This window comes from Girardinichthys multiradiatus, chromosome 6 (assembly GCF_021462225.1).
Source record: "Girardinichthys multiradiatus isolate DD_20200921_A chromosome 6, DD_fGirMul_XY1, whole genome shotgun sequence".
In the NCBI taxonomy this organism is placed as follows: domain Eukaryota; kingdom Metazoa; phylum Chordata; class Actinopteri; order Cyprinodontiformes; family Goodeidae; genus Girardinichthys; species Girardinichthys multiradiatus.
The window spans coordinates 1,822,435-1,848,810 of NC_061799.1; the positions used below are offsets into that span (position 1 = coordinate 1,822,435).

At 40.7% G+C, this 26,376-nt stretch overlaps 2 protein-coding genes across 5 annotated transcripts in view; both read left to right on the plus strand.

Annotated features, from left to right (window-relative positions):
* The first annotated feature begins 8,748 nt into the window (after positions 1-8,748).
* On the plus strand, positions 8,749-12,779 carry LOC124869567. Its single transcript, XM_047367500.1, has 6 exons — positions 8,749-8,873; positions 9,388-9,780; positions 10,071-11,900; positions 11,990-12,067; positions 12,481-12,540; positions 12,635-12,779. Exons 2-6 carry the CDS (start codon positions 9,510-9,512, stop codon positions 12,658-12,660), a joined length of 2,265 nt encoding a protein of 754 aa, XP_047223456.1. The 5' UTR covers positions 8,749-8,873; positions 9,388-9,509; the 3' UTR covers positions 12,661-12,779.
* Positions 12,780-14,928: 2,149 nt separating this feature from the next.
* Positions 14,929-26,376, plus strand: part of exoc3 (exocyst complex component 3) — a 56,922-nt gene continuing 45,474 nt past the window's right edge. For 3 of the 4 annotated variants that reach the window (XM_047368320.1, XM_047368323.1, XM_047368322.1), the window contains exons 1-4: positions 14,929-15,086; positions 15,528-15,686; positions 22,100-22,319; positions 22,406-22,578. In XM_047368320.1, the coding sequence (XP_047224276.1) occupies positions 15,543-15,686; positions 22,100-22,319; positions 22,406-22,578 (537 nt within the window). In that variant the 5' untranslated portion in view covers positions 14,929-15,086; positions 15,528-15,542. The other variant, XM_047368321.1, reaches the window with a different exon arrangement.

A 26,376-nucleotide genomic window follows, 5' to 3' on the forward strand; every position in this document is an offset into this window, starting at 1 on the left:
TGTCCTTTCAGGTCTGGGTTACTTTCATTAGTTACATAGAACCTGCTTTCTATTCTAAAATCATTAAGTATGCTATTATCAGCTTTAATAATCACTAGTAACTATTAAAGAGTGAGGCTTTTATTATGAAAATTTCAGTAATCCTTATTTCAAAGGGCTCATCTGGTCCTATTTCCTACACTGGATGAGCTCCAACATTGGTCTGAAGCCTAATGCTGCAATTTTCTATATTTTAAAATGTAAAGGCTTTTATTTTGTAGTGCATTTTTGTCTTATTTTGAAAATCTAGCAGGGTTGTACTTTCAAGTCTGGGTTATTTCCATCAGTCATATACAACCTACTTGCTCGGCTGAAATCATTGTGTATGCTATTATCAGCTTTAAAAAATCATTTGTACATATGGAAGGTTGATGTTCAGTGTAAAAAAAGGCTTTTATTTTGTAAACTATGTGTAGGTCTTATTTTGAAAATCTATTGTGGTTGTCAGCTATGACTGACTTCTTGTGATCACTTATGGAAGCTTCTGCCCTGAGCTTAGCCTCAGAGCCAGTCTCTGTCAGAGGTTACTTAAGTTCACTGGCAGCTGTGTTCTGTTGCTATGGTAATTAAAGAGCGCCCAACAGCTGCAGTTTCTCACTCACGCAGCACCACACTTTGTGTCTCATCATGGCCTGGCTTTATAACATGGTGGCACATGCTCCGAACTACTGCCCATAACTCGGAAACCGTAAGGGCTATCAACGTCATTCTTGGACCATTTTTCTCAGAACGGAGAGAGGAACAAGAATATTAACACATTTTTGTTGAAAATATAATAATAAAGGCAAAACACTAGGTGAAAAAAGGGAAAAATGGAGAAAAACACAAAAATGCCTGAACATGCTCTCGAACAACGTCTAATACCTCGGAAACTATAAGGGCTATCAATGTGATTCATGCACTGTATTAATCAGCAGGCCCTGGTGAAAAATCATGGAGCTTCTCAATTTTCTACAAAAATCTGGCTGGGAGGTGTGACCCTGTGAAAAAGTGGATAATTTTGACCATTTTTAACCAGAGTGAAGGTGAATTTTTCTCTCTCAAACAAACCTACTTCACGAGAAAACGATAAAAGGTATCCAAATAATTTGTGGACCGTAGGTATCAGCAGGGACGGGTGAACAATCCTGGATATTTTAATGTGTCTACATAAATCAGTGTAGGAGATGTGACAGTGTAGAAAAGTGGATCCTTTTGATATTTTGAAATTTCATGCGATTTTGGGAAGGACAGTTTTGGTACTCCTAAACAAACCTTTTTTATGACAAAATGATAAAATGTATCAAAATAATTCCGTCACTGTGAGTGCCAGCAAGGTCTGAAGATTAATTGGTGCAAAGTTCCTGTCTCTAACGTGAACGGTTTAGGAGCGGCGACGATTTGAAAACATGTGAGTTTAAGAATTTTTTGCTCAGATTTTTTCTGAAATTCCTATAGGTTTTCCGTTCAGGCTGTGTTGACTTTGCGTTGCTCCCGGGCGTCGTGCATGAAATCTGTTAGTCCCACATTAATGAGGGTGACATTTTCTGAATCGCAAAAGAGCATCCTACATGTTGATACCTAATTTGTGCCAGTAGAGTGAAAATTGAGCGAGTGAGGAGAGTTTGTTTGTTCTTTCTCAGGTTATTCAAAAACCTAGAGCATACACTCTACCAACTGACGAATTCCGCCATAGAATTACATTATAAAATGAAAAACGTCAAAAATCTTGCTTAAAATTTGAATCGCAATTGTAGAACAACCGTAATAGATATCAAAAAGCTGAATCATTTGAAGATAACTTAATGTCTTGTGAACATTTTAAAAGTTGAATGGTGTTTCTAGCTGAAAGTATGCAGAAGTAGTAAGCTGTGAAAAAGCACACAGTTTTAGCTGAATTTTGCGGAATGTTTATGATTTTTCATTCATTTCAATGGGCCAAAAATCGGCACAAAAAGCTGAATATTTTGGAAAGTATAAAAAGTATTAATACCAAAAGTCATAGCCGTAATGTCCTAAATGAGCTGAACATTTTAAAAGTTGAATGGCTGAAATAGCACAAAGTATGAAGGAGGAGATAGGTGCCAAAAAAAGTGTTAGATATAGATAATAATAAAGAGAAACAGGCTTAAAGTGGACTGAAACTTGTGTTTTGATTTGCTCTTTCTATGTTGTGCATATCTGGATAAGCCGTTAGTCAAGTGTGTGTATGTGTTTTCAAATTACTTTCTTAGTACTTCTTGGAGCTGTTTTGCTTAGGAGAAACTCCTTCAAATTTAAAGCGTGGTAGCATACCTACACTGCGCCACAGTGTAAAACTGGAATCTAAATATGAAGAAGCAAACAAATGATACACAGTGGGCCTAGAGGAGACGCTGTAACAAACTGATGCCAAATCTTCAAGGAATTTAGCAGAACTGGATTCTTAACAAGTAGAGAGATATTGACTGGAAGAGAGGAGTAAACCAGAGCAGCTACAGTGCCTTGCGAAAGTATTCGTCCCCCTTGAACTGGTCAACCTCTTGCCACATTTCAGGCTTCAAACATAAAGAAATAAAATTCAAATTGTTTGTGAAGAATCAACAAAAAGTGGGACACAATTGTGAAGTGGAATGAAATTTATTGGATGTGTCAAACTTTTTTAACAAATAAAAAACTGAAACGTGGGGCATGCAATATTATTCAGCCCCCTTGCGTTAATACTTTGTAGCGCCACCCTTTGCTGCAATTACAGCTGCAAGTCGTTTGGGGTATGTCTCTATCAGTTTTGCACATCGAGAGACTGAAATTCTTGCCCATTCTTCCTTGCAAAACAGCTGGAGCTCAGTGAGGTTGGATGGAGAGCGTTCGTGAACAGCAGTCTTCAGCTCTTTCCACAGATTCTCGATTGGATTCAGGTCTGGACTTTGACTTGGCCATTCCAACACCTGGATACGTTTATTTGTGAACCATTCCATTGTAGATTTGGCTTTATGCTTTGGATCATTATCTTGTTGGAAGATAAATCTCCGTCCCAGTCTCAGGTCTCTTGCAGACTCCAACAGGTTTTCTTCCAGAATGGTCCTGTATTTGGCCCCATCCATCTTCCCATCAATTTTGACCATCTTCCCTGTCCTTACTGACGAAAAGCTGGCCCAAACCATGATGCTGCCACCACCATGTTTGACAGTGGGGATGGTGTGTTCAGGGTGATGAGCTGTATTGCTTTTACGCCAAACATATCGTTTTGCATTGTGGCCAAACAGTTCGATTTTGGTTTCATCTGACCAGAGCACCTTCTTCCACATGTTTGGTGTGTCTCCCAGGTGGCTTGTGGCAGACTTTAAAGGAGTCTTTTTATGGATATCTTTGAGAAATGGCTTTCTTCTTGCCACTCTTCCGTAAAGGCCAGATTTGTGCAGTGTACGACTGATTGTTGTCCTATGGACAGACTCTCCCACCTCAGCTGTAGATCTCTGCAGTTCATCCAGAGTGATCATGGGCCTCTTGGCTGCATCTCTGATCAGTCTTCTCCTTGTTTGAGATGAAAGTTTAGAGGGACGGCCGGGTCTTGGTAGATTTGCAGTGGTCTGATACTCCTTCCATTTCAATATGATTGCTTGCACAGTGCTCCTTGGGATGTTTAAAGCTTGGGAAATCTTTTTGTATCCAAATCCAGCTTTAAACTTCTCCACAACAGTATCTCGGACCTGCCTGGTGTGTTCCTTCTTCTTCATGATACTCTCTTTGATTACTGCTTCACACACTCTTGGCATTCTGTTGATGAGCTTCAAGAGGTAGTCATCTGAAATGGTTTTCCAACAGTCTTGAAGGAGTTCCCAGAGATGCTTAGCACTTGTTGGCCCTTTTGCCTTCACTCTGCGGTCCAGCTCAGCCCAAACCATCTCAATTGGGTTCAGGTCCGGTGACTGTGGAGGCCAGGTCATCTGGCACAGCACCCCATCACTCTCCTTCTTCTCAGCAATGGTTTCCTAGCAGCTATTTTACCATGAAGGTCTGATTGACACAGCCTCCTCTTAACAGTTGTTCTAGAGATGTGTCTGCTGCTAGAACTCTGTGTGGCATTGACCTGTTCTTTAATCTGAGCTGCTGTTAACCTGCGATTTCTGAGGCTGGTGACTCGGATGAACTTATCGTCCGCAGCAGAGGTGACTCTTGGTCTTCCTTTCCTCGGGCGGTCCTCATGTGAGCCAGTTTCTTTGTAGCGCTTGATGGTTTTTGCGACTGCACTTGGGGACACTTTCAAAGTTTTTCCAATTGTTCGGACTGACTGACCTTCATTTCTTAAAGTAATGATGGTCACTCGTTTTTCTTTACTTGGCTGCTTTTTTCTTGCCATAATACAAATTCTAACAGTCTATTCAGTAGGACTATCAGCTGTGTACTGTATCTACCTCCTGCACAACACAACTGATGGTCCCAACCCCATTTATAAGGCTTGAAATCCCACTTATCAAACCTGACAGGGCACACCTATGAAGTGAAAACCATTTCAGGTGACTACCTCTTGAAGCTCATCAACAGAATGCCAAGAGCGGAGCAGTAATCAAAGCAAAAGGTGGCTACTTTGAAGAACCTAGAATATAAGACATATTTTCAGTTGTTTCACACTTTTTTGTTCAGTATATAATTCCACATGTGTTAATTAATAGTTTTGAAGCCTTCAGTGTGAAGCTACAATATTCATAGTCATGAAAATAAAGACAGCTCTTTTAATGAGAAGGTGTGTCCAAACATTTGGTCTGTACTGTATATGAACAAGAAGAATAAACAAGGGGTATGGCTCTGTCTATACAGGTCCTTCTCAAAATATTAGCATATTGTGATAAAGTTCATTATTTTCCATAATGTCATGATGAAAATTTTACATTCATATATTTTAGATTAATTGCACACTAACTAAAATATTTCAGGTCTTTTATTGTCTTAATACGGATGATTGTGGCATACAGCTCATGAAAACCCAAAATTCCTATCTCACAAAATTAGCATATTTCATCCGACCAATAAAAGAAAAGTGTTTTTAATACAAAAAACTTCAACCTTCAAATAATCATGTACAGTTATGCACTCAATACTTGGTCGGGAATCCTTTGGCAGAAATGACTGCTTCAATGCAGCGTGGCATGGAGGCAATCGGCCTGTGGCACTGCTGAGGTCTTATGGAGGCCCAGGGTGCTTCGATGGCGGCCTTTAGCTCATCCAGAGTGTTGGGTCTTGAGTCTCTTAATGTTCTCTTCACAATATCCAACAGATTCTCTATGGGGTTCAGGTCAGGAGAGTTGGCAGGCCAATTGAGCACAGTGATACCATGGTCAGTAAACCATTTACCAGTGGTTTTGGCATTGTGAGCAGGTGCCAGGTCGTGCTGAAAAATGAAATCTTCATCTCCATAAAGCTTTTCAGCAGATGGAAGCATGAAGTGCTCCAAAATCTCCTGATAGCTAGCTGCATTTACCCTGCCCTTGATAAAACACAGTGGACCAACACCAGCAGCTGACACGGCACCCCAGACCATCACTGACTGTGGGTACTTGACACTGGACATCTGGCATTTTGGCATTTCCTTCTCCCCAGTCTTCCTCCAGACTCTGGCACCTTGATTTCCGAATGACATGCAGAATTTGCTTTCATCCGAAAAAAGTACTTTGGACCACTGAGCAACAGTCCAGTGGTGCTTCTCTGTAGCCCAGGTCAGGCGCTTCTGCCGCTGTTTCTGGTTCAAAGGTGGCTTGACCTGGGGAATGCGGCACCTGTAGCCCATTTCCTGCACACGCCTGTGCACGGTGGCTCTGGATGTTTCTACTCCAGACTCAGTCCACTGCTTCCGCAGGTCTCCCAAGGTCTGGAATCGGCCCTTCTCCACAATCTTCCTCAGGGTCCGGTCACCTCTTCTCGTTTTGCAGCGTTTTCTGCCACACTTTTTCCTTCCCACAGACTTCCCACTGAGGTGCCTTGATACAGCACTCTGGGAACAGCCTATTCGTTCAGAAATTTCTTTCTGTGTCTTACCCTCTTGCTAGAGGGTGTCAATAGTGGCCTTCTGGACAGCAGTCAGGTCGGCAGTCTTACCCATGATTGGGGTTTTGAGTGATGAACCAGGCTGGGAGTTTTAAAGGCCTCAGGAATCTTTTGCAGGTGTTTAGAGTTAACTCGTTGATTCAGATGATTAGGTTCATAGCTCGTTTAGAGACCCTTTTAATGATATGCTAATTTTGTGAGATAGGAATTTTGGGTTTTCATGAGCTGTATGCCAAAATCATCCGTATTAAGATGATAAAAGACCTGAAATATTTCAGTTAGTGTGCAATGAATCTAAAATATATGAATGTTAAATTTCCATCATGACATTATGGAAAATAATGAACTTTATCACAATATGCTAATATTTTGAGAAGGACCTGTAGATAATACTCTAAAATATAAAGTGGAAAACGTGACAGCTTGTATATATGGAATGTATATCTACAGAAATTTTCATGCAATATTAGAATGTTATTAGTTGTGTGTATAGCACTACAGCAACATGAGTAACTTCATCAACATAGAAACATTATTTGCCAATGTAAATCGGTCATGTTTATCTGGAGATTTTTATATCTAAATCCAAAAGGACATAAAATGATTTCATTATGATTTATAGTTCGAGCCATTATCCAGATTACTAGACCCAGCAGAATAACTCACACTTAGTACATTCACTAAGTATCTGAAATGCAGTTTAAGAAGTGGGATGTTGATAACTGATGGAAATGATATTGAAGATGCAGAAATATCAATACTGAAAAAATAGTTCCCCTAAAATAGATTATCCTGAATATTTTGTTGATAATGGCATAAGGTAAAAAAATGGAAGCGTCATGATCATGGAAAGAAAGAAAAATGATAATTTCAGAATAATTCATAGATGAATGCCTTTTTTGCAGTGACAGAGGAACTTCTAATGCACAACTGAGAGCAGAAATTGAATGAGAGCACGTCTGTGAAAAACAACAAAATCTGTTTAACAAAGTACCACCATATTAATAAAAATGTTTAGAAGTTTAAAGCTGTAAATGTTTTACTTAAACTAGGACCTATTTTATTGTAGAGACCCCTAACCTATACAAATATGTTTTAGCCTGTTTTTAAATTTTCTTTAAATTCTGCTCTATGTGCGCTATTAGTTTAGAACAATCTAGTTCAGGTTTGGAGAGTTTCTTAGTTGTAGTTTTTGAGCTGGACCAATTCTAATGTGGTCCAGAAGCAAAGAAAGCACTAACATGGCCCTTTATTAAACTTGGACAAATCAAATAAAGCTTTCACAAATCACAAACAGGGTTTAAAAGATTCTGCTATTTGTGTAAAATAATCTGTTCCTGGTTTCAAGAAGCAATGTATTGTAGTTTTTTAAACTACAACAAATTAAAGATGTTCAATGTAGAGAAAAATTCCCAAATTGGAAGCCAACTTCAGCTTTGTAGGTTTCTCTACCCTTGAGTTCTGTCACTCTCTAGGAGCATAAGGAACGGTTCTGGTGAGTAATGCCAAAATGTGATCACATAGCAAAAGGCATAAAACTAATTATTAGACTATTTCATTCGTGCATGAATACTGATAAAAATAAGGAAAACTGTGAAAATCCTACCTCAGCCCATGATCTGTCACTTTGGTTTCCCATTCTGCATTGGGAAGAAAATATATATATATATTTAAGACTCAGTATTTTGCTACATTGATCATTTGGTTAAGAAAGAAAAAAATAATTTGTTATTACAGTCACTTCAACATCTGAGGTGTAAATCAACGTGGTCCCAACGACACACTGTGCTGCGGCATTAGTGTTTTCCAGCTTTAGGTTCCCTGTAAACTTCCATTTCTTTACACATAACTTAATCGATTCATTTGTTTTAATTTGTGGATTTTTAAATTGGTGGCCAACATCTTAAATTAATTTAATCTCAATAGAAATATTAGAAACATATTTACTGAGAAAAACATTAACATATTCATAAATCATCTTACCAGGGTTTGTTTCATCGATATTTTGCAGTGTTCTTGTGTTCAAGGTAACATATAAGAAACTATGAGGCAAAAGTTCTCCTTTTTCCAAGGATAAGGAATTGACTTGTAAATAAGGCTGTTCAGATAGCTGCCACATCATCCATTTCATTTCTACTATTCTATGTAAGGACTAACGTCATAAAAGAACAGGTATCAAAACAACCAAATATAAAAATTTTTGTGACAATTCCTTTAATGTCTTTGTATACAATCAGATTATGAATTTAGCTTCTTAATTTTGAAGTTCATTGTGAAGATCTGGGGATACTAAGATTAACTTTATATTTACCACCATCTGTTTTCCTTGTTTCTAACATAGCAGCAAGGGTACACCCTGGACATGTCATCAGTCTGTCACTCTGCCAACTAAAACAAATACACACATTTCAGAACTGAAAAGATTCAAACCCAGGACTTGTTTTGCTTTGAGGCTACAGTGCCAATGCCAGCACCCTAACCTACTGCCAACTCGGTGTATTTATTACACACAACTGGTATACCTATTTGACGAAAAAATATTTTGCGAGGGAAACAGATGTTTGATATTTTTTAAAGATGTAATTGTGATTTGATGTAATTGTGACAAATGTGCAGTGCTCATCAGAAAAGTCCTTGCCTTGTTACTTGATGAGAAGCTCCATCTAGTGTTAGAATTGCAGAATGGCTGCAAAATGCCCTGTGAGATGGCTGTCTGATTGGCTCAAATGTTATCAGCTGTTCCTAACTGCACAGTTGGCTGATTAACTTACTTATTCTCAGGTGTGGTAGCTGCGAGGTTTCATTCACCGGTTCCCTGTTCGAATTCCATAAAGGTAAAGGGACTCTTCCTTTTGTTTTTCTCGTTCTTATAGAACTGCATATATTTATATTGGTGTCAGAGCTCCAATGAGCAATTACCTCTGACTTTAATGTTTCAAGGTTTAATTATACCCCACTCTAACACTAAACTTGAGCCTTATTATTGTATTTTTTCATTTCAAACAGACATCCATGTTCATCTTGGCAACAAATTAAATATTGGAACACCTGCTTATTACTTGTACTGGCTAAAGGGTTATTTTACCACTGCATAGGTTATAATTTTAAGACTTTTTATGTTGAGAAATTATTTAACTTTAAAATGTTAAACTCTGAATGATGCCCAACTCAGTGTAGGGGAAAATTATTTGCAGATATTAGAAAACAAAAATAAAATTGTGGACACAAAATTTCAAATAAACCAAAGTAAATTGCCAATGTATCAGGGTGCTTTTGCTAAATGGGCAGTTATAAACCTGGCCCATTAGACAGTTTGGTTGCTTAAAATCTTTTTTTTTTTCCTTCCAGAGATACTCCTCTTTCTTTGAAACCCAACTGGATGATAAAGCTCATTAAACTGGATTTTGCTATTCATTGGAAAGAAGAGTGTGGTACAACTAATTCCACTTTCCCACTCCTGTAGTCTGATTATGGCAGCAATTAACAGACCACTTCCAACTCATTCAGAACCTGATGGAAGGAACCCAAACTTTCGTTATAACAGTGGTGCAGCATCCTCTGTGCAGCAGGATCCAGGTCCACACAGTGCTGGTCAGGACCCAGGATTTGCTTTACATCCCCAGCATCCCATCTTTGGCCGGCCTGTCCTCTACATTCATGCACCACCTCCACCCCCTCTACTTCACTACCAGTGGCCCATGCCTTTCTCCTATAACCCCTTTGCAAGCTTCCCAAACATGGGTGAGTTGTGAACTCCTATTTTATTAAGAGTATGTAGTTTAGAAGGTAGACTGAGCCTGTGCAAAGTGAATTCCAGAAGCTATGTCATTATCACGGTCAGGCAATTTACCTTTTACCACTCAAAGATCAGAGGAAAAACACTTGTGGGTACAGATGAGACACTTTTTTTAACTATAGCCATAGCTCACATAAATACCACTAAAGTCAAGAAATGAAAGGCTACTTTTTACATTTATTTTTTCGCAGGATACTTTTATTGAAAATTCAAATCAGTTTTTTTTTTCTCCTAGGCTATGGTATGATTGTACCCCCTCCACCATTCCCCCCTCCTCCTTACATGGACGCTCCAGGATATGTCTTACCTCACCCCCACGTTCAACCAGTTGACTACAGGCGCTTGCACCATCCACTGTCCCACACTCAAGGTTCATCCCATCAAAACCCTAATCAGACACGCAGAATTCGGCCAAATTATTTTATCCCTGTGAGAGAAACAGTGAATTCTGAGGTTCAAACTGAGCCAGCACAAAGTGGCATACGTGGCTATGATTTGGGCTCAGATTCTGGGAGAGGAACTTGTTCAAATTCTCCAAGCTCCCCAGTCTTAAGTTCTCCTAAACAAACCTTAACTAAGGTGGTGAACAGCAAGTCGCCCTGCAGAGAAGAAAATGACTTTGACCCTGATGAGCCTTGCACAGATGCTGCGGTCAAAACTGTTGAATCATGTGGAAGCACGAAGAAGGACTTACCTGACCAGGTGCCTATAACTGACTCTCTTTCTAAAGATGGCAACTGCAATTTGTGGTTGTCGGGTTCTCCAGACGGTGTAGTTCCAGTGTCAAGCTCATCTCAAAAAGACGATGTAGTCCTTAAAGAAAGGCGCATCTCTGTTCCTGACATTCTAATGAACTGGGGTGGTAGCACACCACAAACGGCATCGCTGAAAATAACAGATGTGAAGTTGTCCCTGCCTGATGATCAGCCGTCTTATAAGCATGTAGTCGAGCGTAAAGAATCTTTATGCCATAGCTCCACTGAGACAATTGCCGGTTCTCTTGTAGGAGCCTGCACTGGAATTACTGATGATATGGATTGTCCAAAAGTAAATGAAATGCTCTTCAGGATCCTTCGACTTCCTTATCCTAGAATTGACACTTTCTTGGAGTGTGGTACACATGAGGAGCCTGTAGAAGTAAGTTTTTCAGAGAGGGGTTCATTAACCTTAATAGATGAAGAGCATTATTTGCAAAATTCCTCTCGCATCAGCTCAGCTGATGTGCAAGAAAATGACATTAGGATGTATCTGCAAGAGATCTCAGATGTTGCACCTCATATGTCTGCCAGTAGCTGTCAGGGAAAGAGAAAATTAAATGAGTCAATTTGGTCTGTGGAATCCCTGGCCCCCTTTATCCCTTCTAGAGAGTGGCTGGAACAAAGTGGGATGGTAGAACCTAAAGTCAATGATGTGGTGGAGGAAGCTGAAAATGTTGGACTCTCAAACAAAAATGAGAAAAGGGCTAATAAAGAAAGGTCGGGTTGGAGCTTGTCATCCTGCGTTTCTGTTCAAATGTCAGAAAGTTCTGTTTGTTCCAGTGTCCAAGAAGAGGAGCAGAGTCCTGTGAGGGAGACAGGAACAGAAATTGAAAAAGTTGTCTCTGAACCAATGGAACCAGAACAAAGTCAAAGCATCCTTCACTCAGATAATGTCTTGTCTCCGTCCTCTGCCCTGCCAAGTAAAGCCATATCTACTCCCCCTGAAAAGGATGAGAATGAAAATGGGTCTTCTGAACCTGAGGCTAGTCAAAGCCCAAACCAGAAATCTCTTATTTTAAAAGAGCTGCGGCGGAAAAGCTTTTCCTCCTCTGAAGAAGAAATGTTCCTCAATTCTGCAGCAGAGGAAATTGCCTCATCAGCTGTCAAGCTGATTTCCCAGAATGGATTGGACACTGAGGATAATGGAGCTCCGGTTATGATCCAAAATATGGCTGAAGTGTCCCCATCAAAGGGAACTTTAGTGGACTGTGGTGTCCAGTGTAATGAATTCCATGAGCAAAGGTGTTTATGTGGCAAGATGATTAAGAGTGCTGAATCAAACAGAAGACATCCTTTTAAATCATCAGGTAGTGCTCTTTTTGTTAGTCAAAGTAAACCTTAATGCTAAATGTTTATTGAAATATTTATTGGAACTTGAGTGTTATTTTTCTTATAGATATGAAGAAGGCACATGATGGCAGAAATGGGCATATGCAGAAAAAGAAGAATAGTCAGTGGAGAAGCACAGGTCAAGGTAATACAATCACATTAAACCATTATAAGGTGCATTATGTTCCCTTTATCCCATAAATGTCAATCTACATAAAAATCAGTGAATCAATCAAAAATACTTAAATATTGTAACTCAAGAAGTTTCTTCAAATTCATTTTAAATGACTCTTTGAACAAGAGCTGTTTGTCACACAGCAGATCTGAAGAAGACACTCTTAGTTCTGTCTCATGAAGAGGATGCTCAGGGTTGTCCTTTGTTCGTTTTATGAAGCTTCATCACCAGGATCTCCAGATCAATCTCCTGAACAGTCCCCAGAACAGAACCAGCTTTTTTTATCAGCTTCCTCAGCCTTTCTCAAGTCTTTGAATCTGAGTTGAATTGGCAGGAAATGTGCTGCTGAACTACTAAATTGGAACTGTTCTTTGTCCCTGCAGAAGGGCAGTTTAAGCAACAGGAAGCTCACAGTGGATACTGTAGAGGAGGGAAATCAAAAGGTGAGGATTTTGCTTTTGTCTGGATTGGGAGAGATGTTCCTGTTCTGCTGTACCTGAAAGGGAGGGTTTGTGTTTAATGTTTTGATTTTTGCAGGTGGAAGACACCCACGATATTACTGACCAGCCTCAAGACAAAAGTTGGTTTTTAAAACAGCCTATTTAAACTTAAAATGAAGCTATTGTTTGTGTCTGTTTTGAATGTGTTTTGTGTGTATAAAGTAAATAAAGTTGAAATATTGCCCAATGTTTTGTGTATTGGGAAAAAAAATTCTAAATGAATTATGCCACTAAATAGTGCAGGTATGTTATAGTAAAATTTGTGTTACAAATGTATAAATGTGTATTTCAGTAAATTAGAATATCGTCGAACTCTACATAATTAATTTCAGAAGAGACATGCCTGTTAGGTTAATTGGTCTCTCTAAATCGTCCTTATGTGTGTGAATGAGTGTATGTGTGTGGTTGTTTGTGCTGCTAATGAGAAACTGGTATAAGTGTGACAATATCCAGGAACCTTGGTTCACATCTCCTAGCTTCATAGCATAAAACAGGATTTAGGTTGCTGGAAACTGCTAAAAATATTTTCACCTAAGTGATATCTGAGGTTTGCCGTATGTCAAATTATTATGGATATTAGAGCTATATGTTGTATAATCAGTCACACATGTTTATCAATCAGTTTATCAGCAATTATCCTACATACTAGGGAAAAGTTTCATTTCTGAATGCCAAGATTTTCAATCATTCTGCCTGAGTTTGAGGAGGCAATAAGTTTCAGATGTTTTGTTTTTCTTGGGAGGTTCCCTAGTCGATGAAGGGAAATACTGTCTCCAAGGAGTTGCACAGAAAATGAAGTCTCAGGAATGTTTGAAGAGAGAAACATGTCAGGAATATTGCGGGCAGACAAATGGGGGATGATGACAAAAACAATCTGCCATGACATCGACACCGATCCCCTTTCTTTCTCATTTTGATGCTTAGTGTTACTTAACATGAAAGTTCATATTCTGCTAGTTGGGAATGCATTAAGCTTTTAAAATAAAATATTTCATGATCAGTTACTTTCATGTGAAGCAGTTAAGATCCCCTTTGACAGAATGTGTTTTTGTCATATTTTTAACCTTTGGATATGTAATATATTACAAATACTGAAAAATTCAAGCACTATAAATTTATAAAAAAAAATTTTATTTCTGCACTCACCTCACGCATCGATTACTATAACTATTTTGATTGGAGTTAGCCAGCCCTCCCTCTTATGTTTACAACTGGTCCAAAACGCTGCTGCAGGATTTTTAACAGGTACATGAAAATGAGAGCACATTACTCTGGTTTTAGTGTCTCTTCATTGACTTCCTGTTCAGTTTTGATTCTTTCCGATTTTAAATTTTTTTAATGGTTCTCTTAATGGTTTTGCTCCTTATTTGTTCGAGCTCATTCACCCTTATGTGCCAATTCGTGCCCTAAGGTCAGCTGACCAGATGCTTCTGACTTTCCCTAAAACCTATAGAGGCAGAGCTTTTACAGTTTTTGCTCTGAAAATGTGGAATGAGCTGCTGTTGGAAGTCAGACAGACTCCATCATTTGCTGTTTTTAAAACTAATTTAAAAACACCTTTTCTCCCGGGCTTTTAACCCAAAATGAGTTATCATCTATGCCTTAATCTTTCACCTTTCTAATCGTTTCTATGTACCTGCACTATTTTCTATGTCTTATAGTTCTTATGTATTTATTTTATTCCTGTTTTTATTTTTACAGCTCTTTGGTCAGCTGTTATGTTGTTTTTGAAGTGTTTTATAAATAAAGTGGTATGGTATATTGATAATTTATTCAAAAAGGCAAGATGTGATTTGTATACAGGAAACTTGTTTAACATCACAGTTAGACATGGTTTATATACATATTTTGTTTGGGTTTCCATTAAGTATTGCAGGAATCAAGTAATTTAGAAGAACCGAAGCACATACAACAGTATGAACATTGGGATATCAATAATAGGAGTAATTTGCATAACATTCAAAGACAAGTTGGAATTAGGAAAAAGTAAAGAGATAAGAGATTGCTTTATAATCAACCCATTAAGTATCAGACATACAGCTCTTAATTATACATTCAATTTGATGAGCAGATATCCAACTAAGAAATGTGATCACTGTAATCAACTAGAAACAGACTGTTATACTTTTTTATCAAAATTTGATGAGAGGATCTTCATCAGTCACTTTGTAGGATAAACAAACATTATCAAACCATCAAGGTCTAATGTATAATAGTTTTGGGCTCATTACGTTTTTAACACAAATGAATATAGGGTTTTCTTTTTTCTATTTGTTATGCTTACTCGCCGGTTTAACACTCCAGTCCAATAGGTGGCGGTAATGCACCTTAGAGCTGATTCACTAGACGTCAATAATCAGAAGAAGTAATAGTTGTTTGACAGCCGACAAAAAAAAAAAGGGAAAAAAAAGAAGAAAGGAGAGGCAGTAACAGTTTTGTTCACGTGTTTGCAGAGTCAAAGAACAGCTTTTCTTCTGTAACTTGCTGAGGTGAGAAGGTTTCCTGGTTTCTGTCGGGAAGCGCACAGACAAACCTAGAACTTCCTGTCTGCGGTTAGTTAGCAATGATCGGACAGTGACTGAGCTTCAGATGGTCTTACTCCATTTATCAGTTGGTTAGTTACATTTTTCAGACAATGACAGTTGTGCTGTTGTTTGTCGTTCAAATAGATCTGCGCTGCCTTCGCTAACATGCGAATATAAGGTTCTGGTGGTGGTGTTAGTGATGACCAGCTGACGCCATTAAAGCTGCGGTTAGCTAAACAGATCCAGAGAGCTCAGCTGGAGTCACATGATAACAATGGTCTTCTGAATGTTCTCAGTGAGAGTAGCTGCAATGCTTAAGGAACTTCTCTGCATGCTGTCTGACTGTTCCTGTACCTGTAGAGGAGACAAACTTTCCAAATTGGATTTTTTTTCTTTCCTCTCCAGGTCCAGATAAGCAACATGGAGGAGACCAGCCGGGAGGCTGTAGCGACTGCAGTGCAGCGTGTGGCCGGCATGCTGCAGAGGTCCGACCAGCTGGATAAAGTGGAACAATACCGAAGGAGAGAAGCTCGCAAGAAGGCCTCTGTGGAGGCCAGACTCAAGGTACTTCACCAAATCAACAGCACTGTAATTGAACAGAAAATGTGTGAAAATAGGGCTGCACGGTGGCGCAGTTGGTAGCACTGTTGCCTCGCAGAAGGTCCTGGGTTCGATTCCCGGCCTGGGGTCTTTCTGCATGGAGTTTGCATGTTCTCCCCGTGCATGCGTTGGTTCTCACCGGGTACTCCGGCTTCCTCCCACAGTCCAAAGACATGCCTGTTAGGTTAATTGGTAACTCTAAATTTCCCTTAGGTGTATGAATGAGTGGTTGTATGTGTGTTGCCCTGCGATGGACTGGCGACCTGTCCAGGGTGTACCCGGCCTCTCGCCCATAGATAGGCACCAGCTCCCCCGCGACCCACTATGGAATAAGCGGTAGAAAATGACTGACTGACTGTGTAAAAATAATGTTCTAATACAAGATAAGCCTCTTCCATTTTCCAACAGCATCAGTGGATGCTGAGGCACTCTGCGCATTAATCGCCAACGTTAGTAGCTACAAACGTCATGTGGCTGACTTTCAATGCAGCTCGGGAACGGTGCGTAGAGAGCTAACTTCTTCTTCAGCATACCAAAACATATTTTCTCCAACACAAATGTTGCCAGGCCTCCGCAGAGCTGAGTGAAAATATTGTAATTGGGGCCTTGCATGGGCTAATTAGGTCCGTGCGTATGCATCGAATCAGTGGATATTTGGTATGTACAGGTAGGCTACACCTCAAACAGTTTCAAAATCGTAAAAAATGTTCAATATTTAATGACTCATTTCAGAGTGACTCTCATACATTATTTACTGTTGAATCAAGCTCCGCGGTGAAGTTAGTTTTAGGTTGGATAATCAAGCTCCGCGGATTCAGCGGCGTCAGAGTCCTATTTGGGCCGGCACAGGCAGGCTGATTTCGGGCAACCGCTCTCTGTTGTCTCGCTCCTCCTACACACGGTGGTTCGCTTTGGGACCGTCAATAAATGTCCAAACCAAACACTCGGGAGGCATTTTTTTTAAAATAACTTTCATGTCTTGTGACCCAGTAACACAAAATCAATCTTAAATCATCCTGCTAGACTGGAAGAAGGAGGCACACTCTGATTTAGATGCATTTTTCTATTTTTTCATTATTTTTCTATATTAAAATTCGCCATTTTTCTTCATTGGCTTTGAGGCCAAGTGACCAATTGACACAAAACTAGATGCAAATCATCCTACTGGACGGGAAGAAGGAGACAAACTCATCTTTTTCATATTTAAATTAATTTTCTAATTTATATGAATTTGTAATGTTAACATTTGCAATTTTTCTTCAACACCTTTGAGGTCATGTGACCAACTGAAATAAAATCAATCATAAATTATCCTACTAGAATGGAAGAAGGAGGCACACACATTTTTATCAGATTTAATGCATTTTCTATTTTTTATGAATGTCTTACATCATGTTTTTTTTCAATAGCTTTTGGGTCACGTGACCTAGTGATACAGAACTACTGTTAAATAATTCTGTTAGGCTGAATAAATAAGACACACTTCTTTTTATGTGATTTAATTGCATTTTCTATTTTTTGTCAATAGCTTTGAGGTAACATGCCTTTCACAAAACTAATATTAAATCATTCTACTAAACATGACAGATGAGACACAGTCTTAAAGTAATCTAACAGACCTACAGGTCCTTCTCAAATAATTAGCATATTGTGATAAAGTTCATTATTTTCTATAATATAATGATGAAAATTTAACATTCATATATTTTAGATTAATTGCACACTAACTGAAATATTTCAGGTCTTTTATTGTCTTAATACGGATGATTTTGGCATACAGCTCATGAAAACCCAAAATTCCTATCTCACAAAATTAGCATATTTCATCCGACCAATAAAAGAAAAGTGTTTTTAATACAAAAAACTTCAACCTTCAAATAATAATGTACAGTTATGCACTCAATACTTGGTCGGGAATCCTTTTGCAGAAATGACTGCTTCAATGCGGCGTGGCATGGAGGCAATCAGCCTGTGGCACTGCTGAGGTCTTATGGAAGCCCAGGATGCTTCGATAGTGGCCTTTAGGTCATCCAGAGTGTTGGGTCTTGAGTCTCTCAACGTTCTCTTCACAATATCCCACAGATTCTCTATGGGGTTCAGGTCAGGAGAGATGGCAGGCCAATTGAGCACAGTGATACCATGGTCAGTAAACCATTTACCAGTGGTTTTGGCACTGTGAGCAGGTGCCAGGTCGTGCTGAAAAATGAAATCTTCATCTCCATAAAGCTTTTCAGCAGATGGAAGCATGAAGTGCTCCAAAATCTTCTGATAGCTAGCTGCATTGACCCTGCCCTTGATAAAACACAGTGGACCAACACCAGCAGCTGACACGGCACCCCAGACCATCACTGACCGTGGGTACTTGACACTGGACTTCTGGCATTTTGGCATTTCCTTCTCCCCAGTCTTCCTCCAGACTCTGGCACCTTGATTTCCGAATGACATGCAGAATTTGCTTTCATCCGAAAAAAGTACTTTGGACCACTGAGCAACAGTCCAGTGCTGCTTCTCTGTAGCCCAGGTCTGGGGAATGTGGCACCTGTAGCCCATTTCCTGCACACGCCTGTGCACGGTGGCTGTGGATGTTTCTACTCCAGACTCAGTCCACTGCTTCCGCAGGTCCCCCAAGGTCTGGAATCGGCCCTTCTCCACAATCTTCCTCAAGGTCCGGTCACCTCTTCTCGTTGTGCAGCGTTTTCTGCCACACTTTTTCCTTCCCACAGACTTCCCACTGAGGTGCCTTGATACAGCACTCTGGGAACAGCCTATTCGTTCAGAAATTTATTTCTGTGTCTTACCCTCTTGCTTGAGGGTGTCAATAGTGGCCTTCTGGACAGCAGTCAGGTTGGCAGTCTTACCCATGATTGAGGTTTTGAGTGATGAACCAGGCTGGGAGTTTTAAAGGCCTCAGGAATCTTTTGCAGGTGTTTAGAGTTAACTTGTTGATTCAGATGATTAGGTTCATAGCTCGTTTAGAGACCCTTTTAATAATATGCTAATTTTGTGAGATAGGAATTTTGGGTTTTCATGAGCTGTATGCCAAAATCATCCGTATTAAGACAATAAAAGACCTGAAATATTTCAGTTAGTGTGCAATGAATCTAAAATATATGAATGTAAAATTTTCATCATGACATTATGGAAAATAATGAACTTTATCACAATATGCTAATTTTTTGAGAAGGACCTGTATAGTTTTATTTCCATCATATAATTTATAACAATTTCTTTCTAACATTATTGGACAAACTTCACACTTTGCACCTTACTTGCATGATGGACAATTCCATCCTTTCTTTGCATTTTCATATTCGGTACTGTTTGTCTTGAAGCACTGGACATGGAGCCATCTATCAGTCATCACACTGGATCTGATTGTTGTAGATGCTGATGGCTGTGGGCAGGAAGGATCTCTTGCAGCGTCTCTCTTACAGCAGATCTGAAGAAGCCTCTGACTTAAGACACTGTTGTTGTAGGACAGTCTCATGAAGAGGATGCTCAGGGTTCTCCATAATGTTCTTCATTTTATGAAGAATCCGTCTTTGGACAATGATCTCCAGAGGTTCTAGAGGAGTCCCCAGAGCAAAGCCAGCCTCTTTTATCAGCTTGTTGAGCTTTTTGAAGTCCCTGGCTCTGATGCTGCTTCCCCAGCAGATGATGGAGAAGATCACACTTTCCACAACAGACTTATAGAAGATATGCAGCATCTTGCTGTAAACACCAAAGGACCTAAGCTTCCTCAAGAAGAACAGTCTGCTCTGTCCCTTCTTGTAGATGGCTTCACAGTTGCATCTCCTCTCTAGTCTGTTGTCCAGATGAACACCGAGGTATTAATACTCCTCCACCACCTCCACTTCTTCTCCCATGATAGAAATAGTTTTTGACTTATTCCTGTTTCTCTTAAAATCTACAATCATCTCCTTTGTTTTAGTCACGTTCAGAATGAGATGATTGCTTCCACACCATGCCACAAAGCGGTCCACCACCTTCCTGTACTCAGCTTCTTGTCCATCTCTGATCCACCCCATGACTGCAGAATCATCTGAGTATTTCTGCAGATGACAGGAGTCTGTCTTATACTTGAAGTCTGAGGTGTACAGAGTGAAAAGGAATGGTGAGAGTACAGTCCCCTGTGGTGCTCCTGTGCTGCTGACTACCTGGTTAGACTCACAACCCTTCAGTCTCACAAACTGTGGTCTGTTTGTCAGGTAGTCTTTGATCCAGGAGATTGTTGAGGCCTCCACCTGAGTCTTCTGGAGTTTCTGACAAAGCAAATCAAGTTGGATTGTATTAAATGCACTGGAGAAATCAAAGAACATGATCCTCACAGTGCTGCTGGCTTTGTCCAGATGACAGTGGGTTTGTTGAAGCAGGTGTATGATGGCATCTTCAACTCCAACTCCACAGCGATAAGCAAGCTGAAGGGGGTCCTGATGGTTTACTGTTTGCTTACTCAGGTGGGCCAACAGGAGTCTCTCTAGGACCTTCATGATGTGGGATGTCAGGGCAACAGGTCTATAGTCATTGAGGACTGATAGGTGAGTTTTCTTTGGTACCAGAACAGGACAGGAGGTCTTCCACAACACCAGAACCTTCTTCTGGGCCAGGCTAAGGTTGAAGAGGTGCTGCAGAATCCCACAGAGCTGCTCTGCACAGGCCTTCAGGACTCTAGGGCTGACATGATCTGGACCTGCAGCCTTATTCCTATTCAGTCTCTCCAGTTGCGTCTTCACTTGACGTCTTGAGACACACATGTGGAAGCAAAGGAAGGATCAGCATCCTCTGATATGGTTGAGGGCAAACATGTAGAAGCAGAAGGGTCTGGGCTGACGTGGAAGATAAAAAATGTGAGATGTTACTGGACAGCTGTGGGTCCTGTGGGTCAAAGGAAGGTGGAATTTCTGTTTGGCTGTGAGCAGGAGAGGAGGATGCGAAGCTTATTTCTGAACTGAACCTGTTGAAGATTGTGTTTAGCTCATTGGTTCGGTCCAGGCATCAATCGGTCCTTTCGTCCTTCTGCTTGAAACCCATGATCTTCTCCATCCCTGTCCACACATCTCTGATGTGGTCCAAAGTCCTCTTTTTAGATAAAATAATAGTTTACATTTAACTCAGAAATCAAAGTCCCAGAGTCTGGAGGAAGAGCAGAAAAGAACAGAATCCATGTCTCTTGATGTCCAGTGTGAAGTTTCCAGTCAGTGATGATTTAGGGTACCATGTCCTCTGTTGGTGTTGGTCCACTGGGTTTTCTCAAGTCCACAGTCATCTACCAGGACATTTTAGTACACTTCATGCCAGGTCAGATGTAGCTTCTAGAAAGAGAAAAAACTTAGAGAGAACATAGTTAAAAGCTGAAATAAAGTAACACAAAATTGGAGAGCAGTATGAGAATGTAGCAGAGAGAGTGAAAGTGGTCATTATGTCCTCCAGCAGCCTAAGCCGAAGCAGCATAACTACAGAGATTTCTCAGGATAACCTAAGCCACTCTAACTATAAGCTTTATCAAAAAGGTTAGTTTTAAGCCTAGCCTTAAAAGTAGACAGGGTGTCTGCTTCACGGACTAAAACTGGAAGCTGGTTCCACAGGAGAGGAGCCTGATAACTAAAGGATCTGCCTCCCATTCTACTTCTAGAGACTCTAGGAACCAACAGTAAACCTGCAGTCTGAAATAAAGAACATTATGGAGAACCCTAAGCATCCTCTACACTGTTGTACAACAACAGTGTCTTCAGTCAGAGGCTTCTTCAGATCTACTGTACTGCTACAAGAGATCCTTCCTGCCCACAGCCATCAGCATCTACAACAGTTATATGAAGAAACCTGCATAAAATTAGCTACAACAACATTTACTTTCCCTTTGGGGTTAATAAAATATTTAATTGAAATGAAGAAGTAGAGGAGTTGTTTTCTCCAGGGGCAGCTTGAGAGCTTGGCGGGTGATTGCTGCATTTTATAAGCCACAGTAGCCAATTTTGGCAAATTTAGAGGTCTAACTTTATTTGGTGGCAAAGGTTCATTCCTCAACTTGAGTATACCACAACATAGAATTAGAAACAGTGCTAATCCTCATGTTATTAAGTAATTTGAATGCCAGTATTCATATCAGCAATAATCTTAGTAATCTAAAACCACTTGCTGAGTCCTTGCTAAATACACCCCCCTCAGTTTACTGAACTTAAACAAGAGCAGTCAGAAGCTGTGATGAAAACAGGAAAAACTCACCAGTTTTTTTACCTTTACTGTTTGGTGGAGATCCTCTCGATCCTCTATACTTGATTACATTTGCGAGGTTTTGTCATGTTTAACTCACTTCAAATACAAATGCTAGCAAAAATCTTGAGCAGTTATAACTGGTTCTGTTTCTCTGTGGTGTTCAGGCAGCAATCCAGTCTCAGTTAGATGGTGTTCGCACAGGACTGACCCAGCTGCATACAGCCCTGCTGGACGTTAAAGACATCCAGAGTTCACTGGCTAATGTGAGCAAAGACTGGAGGCAGAGCATCAACACTATTGAGAACCTAAAAGATGTGAAGGATGCTGTAGTTCAGCACAGTCAGCTAGCTGCTGCAGTGGAAAACCTTAAAAACATTTTCTCTGGTAAGTTTTGTTAAATTTTATCTAAATTGTGAGTGTTTTTGGATCTGATTAATGTTCTGTGTGCTGTTCCATTGTTCTGGGTTCAGTTCCAGAGATAGTGCTGGAGACCCAGCAGCTGGTTGAGCAGGGTGAGCTGCTGCATGCCCACAGGAAGTTGATGGAGCTGGAGTGCTCTCGTGATGACCTCATGTATGAGCAATATCGAATGGACAGCAAAAACACCAGTGACATGAACCTCATCTCGATCTACTTTGAAGAGGTAGGTTAACCAAGTAACATTCTAAGATGTTGCTAATGTCAGGCAGCATCTTTAGGTACTGCTTCAGACACAAAGAACAACACAAAATCCTTCTCAAACCCTTCTACGTAGTAAAGATGGAACGATACACCCAGTGAGAAATCACGAAATGACACACAACACTGGTTTCAAGAGAACGAGTTGAGATCTTAGCAATATTCTAGATAAATATATACAAAGGGTTTCACAGATCCCACACTGTGTTTTAAGTTTAGTGTGGTTATCCAGTTCATCATTGATAATGTAAAATGTTAAAATGAAGAAGATCAAAGTCACTCCAGACTCATTAGAATCTGTGAAACATCCCTTAAGTGTAGCACAAGCTGGAAGCTGAGTGAGTGAGACGTGGTTGTACAATAAAACATAAAGACAGCGGCTGCACAGTCTGTGGATACAGAGAGAGCAGAGTCCCTAAATGATCCTCCAGTGTCTGAACTAAAAAAAAAAAATCACTGAGTGGCAAAATCTGATACAGATAAAACGTTTTAAGGAAGGCACTCAGTCATTGTCTGCATATTTAAAGCACTGAAGGCAATTGGTCAGTCTGGATGCTGAACCCACCATACAGGTCCTTCTCAAAAAATTAGCATATTGTGATAAAGTTCATTATTTTCCATAATGTCATGATGAAAATTTAACATTCATATATTTTAGATTCATTGCACACTAACTGAAATATTTCAGGTCTTTTATTGTCTTAATACGGATGATTTTGGCATACAGCTCATGAAAACCCAAAATTCCTATCTCACAAAATTAGCATATCATTAAAAGGGTCTCTAAACGAGCTATGAACCTAATCATCTGAATCAACGAGTTAACTCTAAACACCTGCAAAAGATTCCTGAGGCCTTTAAAACTCCCAGCCTGGTTCATCACTCAAAACCCCAATCATGGGTAAGACTGCCGACCTGACTGCTGTCCAGAAGGCCACTATTGACACCCTCAAGCAAGAGGGTAAGACACAGAGGGTTAGGGGTTAGGGTTAACCCCTAACCCTAACCCTAACCCTGTGGGAAGGAAAAAGTGTGGCAGAAAACGCTGCACAATGAGAAGAGGTGACCGGACCCTGAGGAAGATTGTGGAGAAGGGCCGATTCCAGACCTTGGGGGACCTGCGGAAGCAGTGGACCGAGTCTGGAGTAGAAACATCCAGAGCCACCGTGCACAGGCGTGTGCAGGAAATGGGCTACAGGTGCCGCATTCCCCAGGTCAAGCCACTTTTGAACCAGAAACAGCGGCAGAAGCGCCTGACCTGGGCTACAGAGAAGCAGCACTGGACTGTTGCTCAGTGGTCCAAAGTACTTTTTTCGGATGAAAGCAAATTCTGCATGTCATTCGGAAATCAAGGTGCCAGAGTCTGGAGGAAGACTGGGGAGAAGGAAATGCCAAAATGCCAGAAGTCCAGTGTCAAGTACCCACAGTCAGTGATGGTCTGGGGTGCCGTGTCAGCTGCTGGTGTTGGTCCACTGTGTTTTATCAAGGGCAGGGTCAATGCAGCTAGATATCAGGAGATTTTGGAGCACTTCATGCTTCCATCTGCTGAAAAGCTTTATGGAGATGAAGATTTCATTTTTCAGCACGACCTGGCACCTGCTCACAGTGCCAAAACCACTGGTAAATGGTTTACTGACCATGGTATCACTGTGCTCAATTGGCCTGCCAACTCTCCTGACCTGAACCCCATAGAGAATCTGTGGGGTATTGTGAAGAGAACGTTGAGAGACTCAAGACCCAACACTCTGGATGAGCTAAAGGCCGCTATCGAAGCATCCTGGGCCTCCATAAGACCTCAGCAGTGCCACAGGCTGATTGCCTCCATGCCACGCCGCATTGAAGCAGTCATTTCTGCCAAAGGATTCCCGACCAAGTATTGAGTGCATAACTGTACATGATTATTTGAAGGTTGATGTTTTTTGTATTAAAAACACTTTTCTTTTATTAGTCGGATGAAATATGCTAATTTTGTGAGATAGGAATTTTGGGTTTTCATGAGCTGTATGCCAAAATCATCCGTATTAAGACAATAAAAGACCTGAAATATTTCAGTTAGTGTGCAATGAATCTAAAATATATGAATGTTAAATTTTCATCATGACATTGTGGAAAATAATGAACTTTATCACCATATGCTAATATTTTGAGAAGGACCTGTAGAGCTCAGTCAGATACAGAGGAACTATAGTTCAGGTGAATGCTTCTAGCTGTAGGTCACACCACTTCAATGATTTGAACTGCTTGTGTTAATCAACTGTCAGCACAAAAGGGTGTTTCAAGAATAATTTCCTTTGTTGCTTCCAGATAAGTCCTGATAATAGATATACCCAAAGCTCTGTATATATATATATATATATGTATGTATATGTGTTTGTGTGTATGTACATAAACTACTTAAAAAAAATAAATAAAAGGAACACTCAAATAACACATCCTAGATGTGAATGAATGAAATATTCTCATTGAATACTTTGTTCTGTCCAAAGTTGAATGTGCTGACAACAAAATCACACAAAAATCATCAATGGAAATCAAATTTATTAATCAATGGAGGCCTGGATTCGGAGTCACACACAAAATGAAAGTGGAAAAACACACTACAGGCTGATCCAACTTTGATGTAATGTCCTTAAAACAAGTCAAAATGAGGCTCAGTATTGTGTGTGACCTCCACGTTCCTGTATGACCTCCCTACAACACCTGGGCATGCTCCTGATGAGATGGAGGATGGTCTCCTGAGGGATCTCCTCCCAGACCTGGACTAAAGCATCTGCCAACTCCTGGACAGTCTGTGGAGCAACGTGACGTTGGTGGATGGAGCGAGACATGATGTCCCAGATGTGCTCAATCAGATTCAGGTCTGGGGAACGGGCGGGCCAGTCCATAGCTTCAATGTCTTCATCTTGCAGGAACTGCTGACACACTCCAGCCCCATGAGGTCTAGCATTGTCCTGCATTAGGAGGAACCCACGGCCAACCGCACCAGCATATGGTATCACAAAGGGTCTGAGGATCTCATCTCGGTACCTAATGGCAGTCAGGCTACCTCTGGCGAGCACATGGAGGACCATGCAGCCCTCCAAAGAAATGCCACCCCACACCATTACTGACCCACTGCCAAACCGGTCATGCTGAAGGATGTTGCAGGCAGCAGATCGTTCTCCACGGTGTGTCCAGACTCTGTCACGTCTGTCACATGTGCTCAGTGTGAACCTGCTTTCATCTGTGAAGAGCACCAATCCTGGTGTTCTTTGGTAAATGCCAAGCGTCCTGCACGGTGTTGGGCTGTGAGCACAACCCCCATTTGTGGACGTCGGGTCCTCATAACATCCTCATGGAGTCGGTTTCTAACTGTTTGTGCAGACACATGCACATTTGTGGCCTGCTGGAGGTCATTTTGAAGGGCTCTGGCTGTGCTCTTCCTGTTCCTCCTTCCACAAAGGCGGAGGTAGCGGTCCTGCTGCTGGGTTGTTGCCCTCCTACGGCCTCCTCCACGTCTCCTGGTGTACTGGCCTGTCTCCTGATAGAACCTCCAGGCTCTGGACACTACGCTGACAGACACAGCAAACATTCTTGCCACATCTCGCATTGATGTGCCATCCTGGATGAGCTGCACTACCTGAGCCACTTGTGTGGGTTGTAGAGTCCATCTCATGCTACCACGAGTGTGAAAGCACCATCAACATTCAAAAGTGACCAAAACATCAGCCAGAAAGCATAGGTACTGAGAAGTGGTCTGTGGTCCCCACCTGCAGAACCACTC

Coding starts and splice junctions, on each gene's coding strand:
- LOC124869567 (XM_047367500.1), top strand. CDS start 9,510: ATGGCAGCAATTAACAGACCACTTCCAACTCATTCAGAACCTGATGGA. Junction 12,068..12,480: donor GTGGAGAAGCACAGGTCAAG/GTAATACAATCA, acceptor TTGTCCCTGCAG/AAGGGCAGTTTAAGCAACAG. Junction 12,541..12,634: donor TAGAGGAGGGAAATCAAAAG/GTGAGGATTTTG, acceptor TGATTTTTGCAG/GTGGAAGACACCCACGATAT.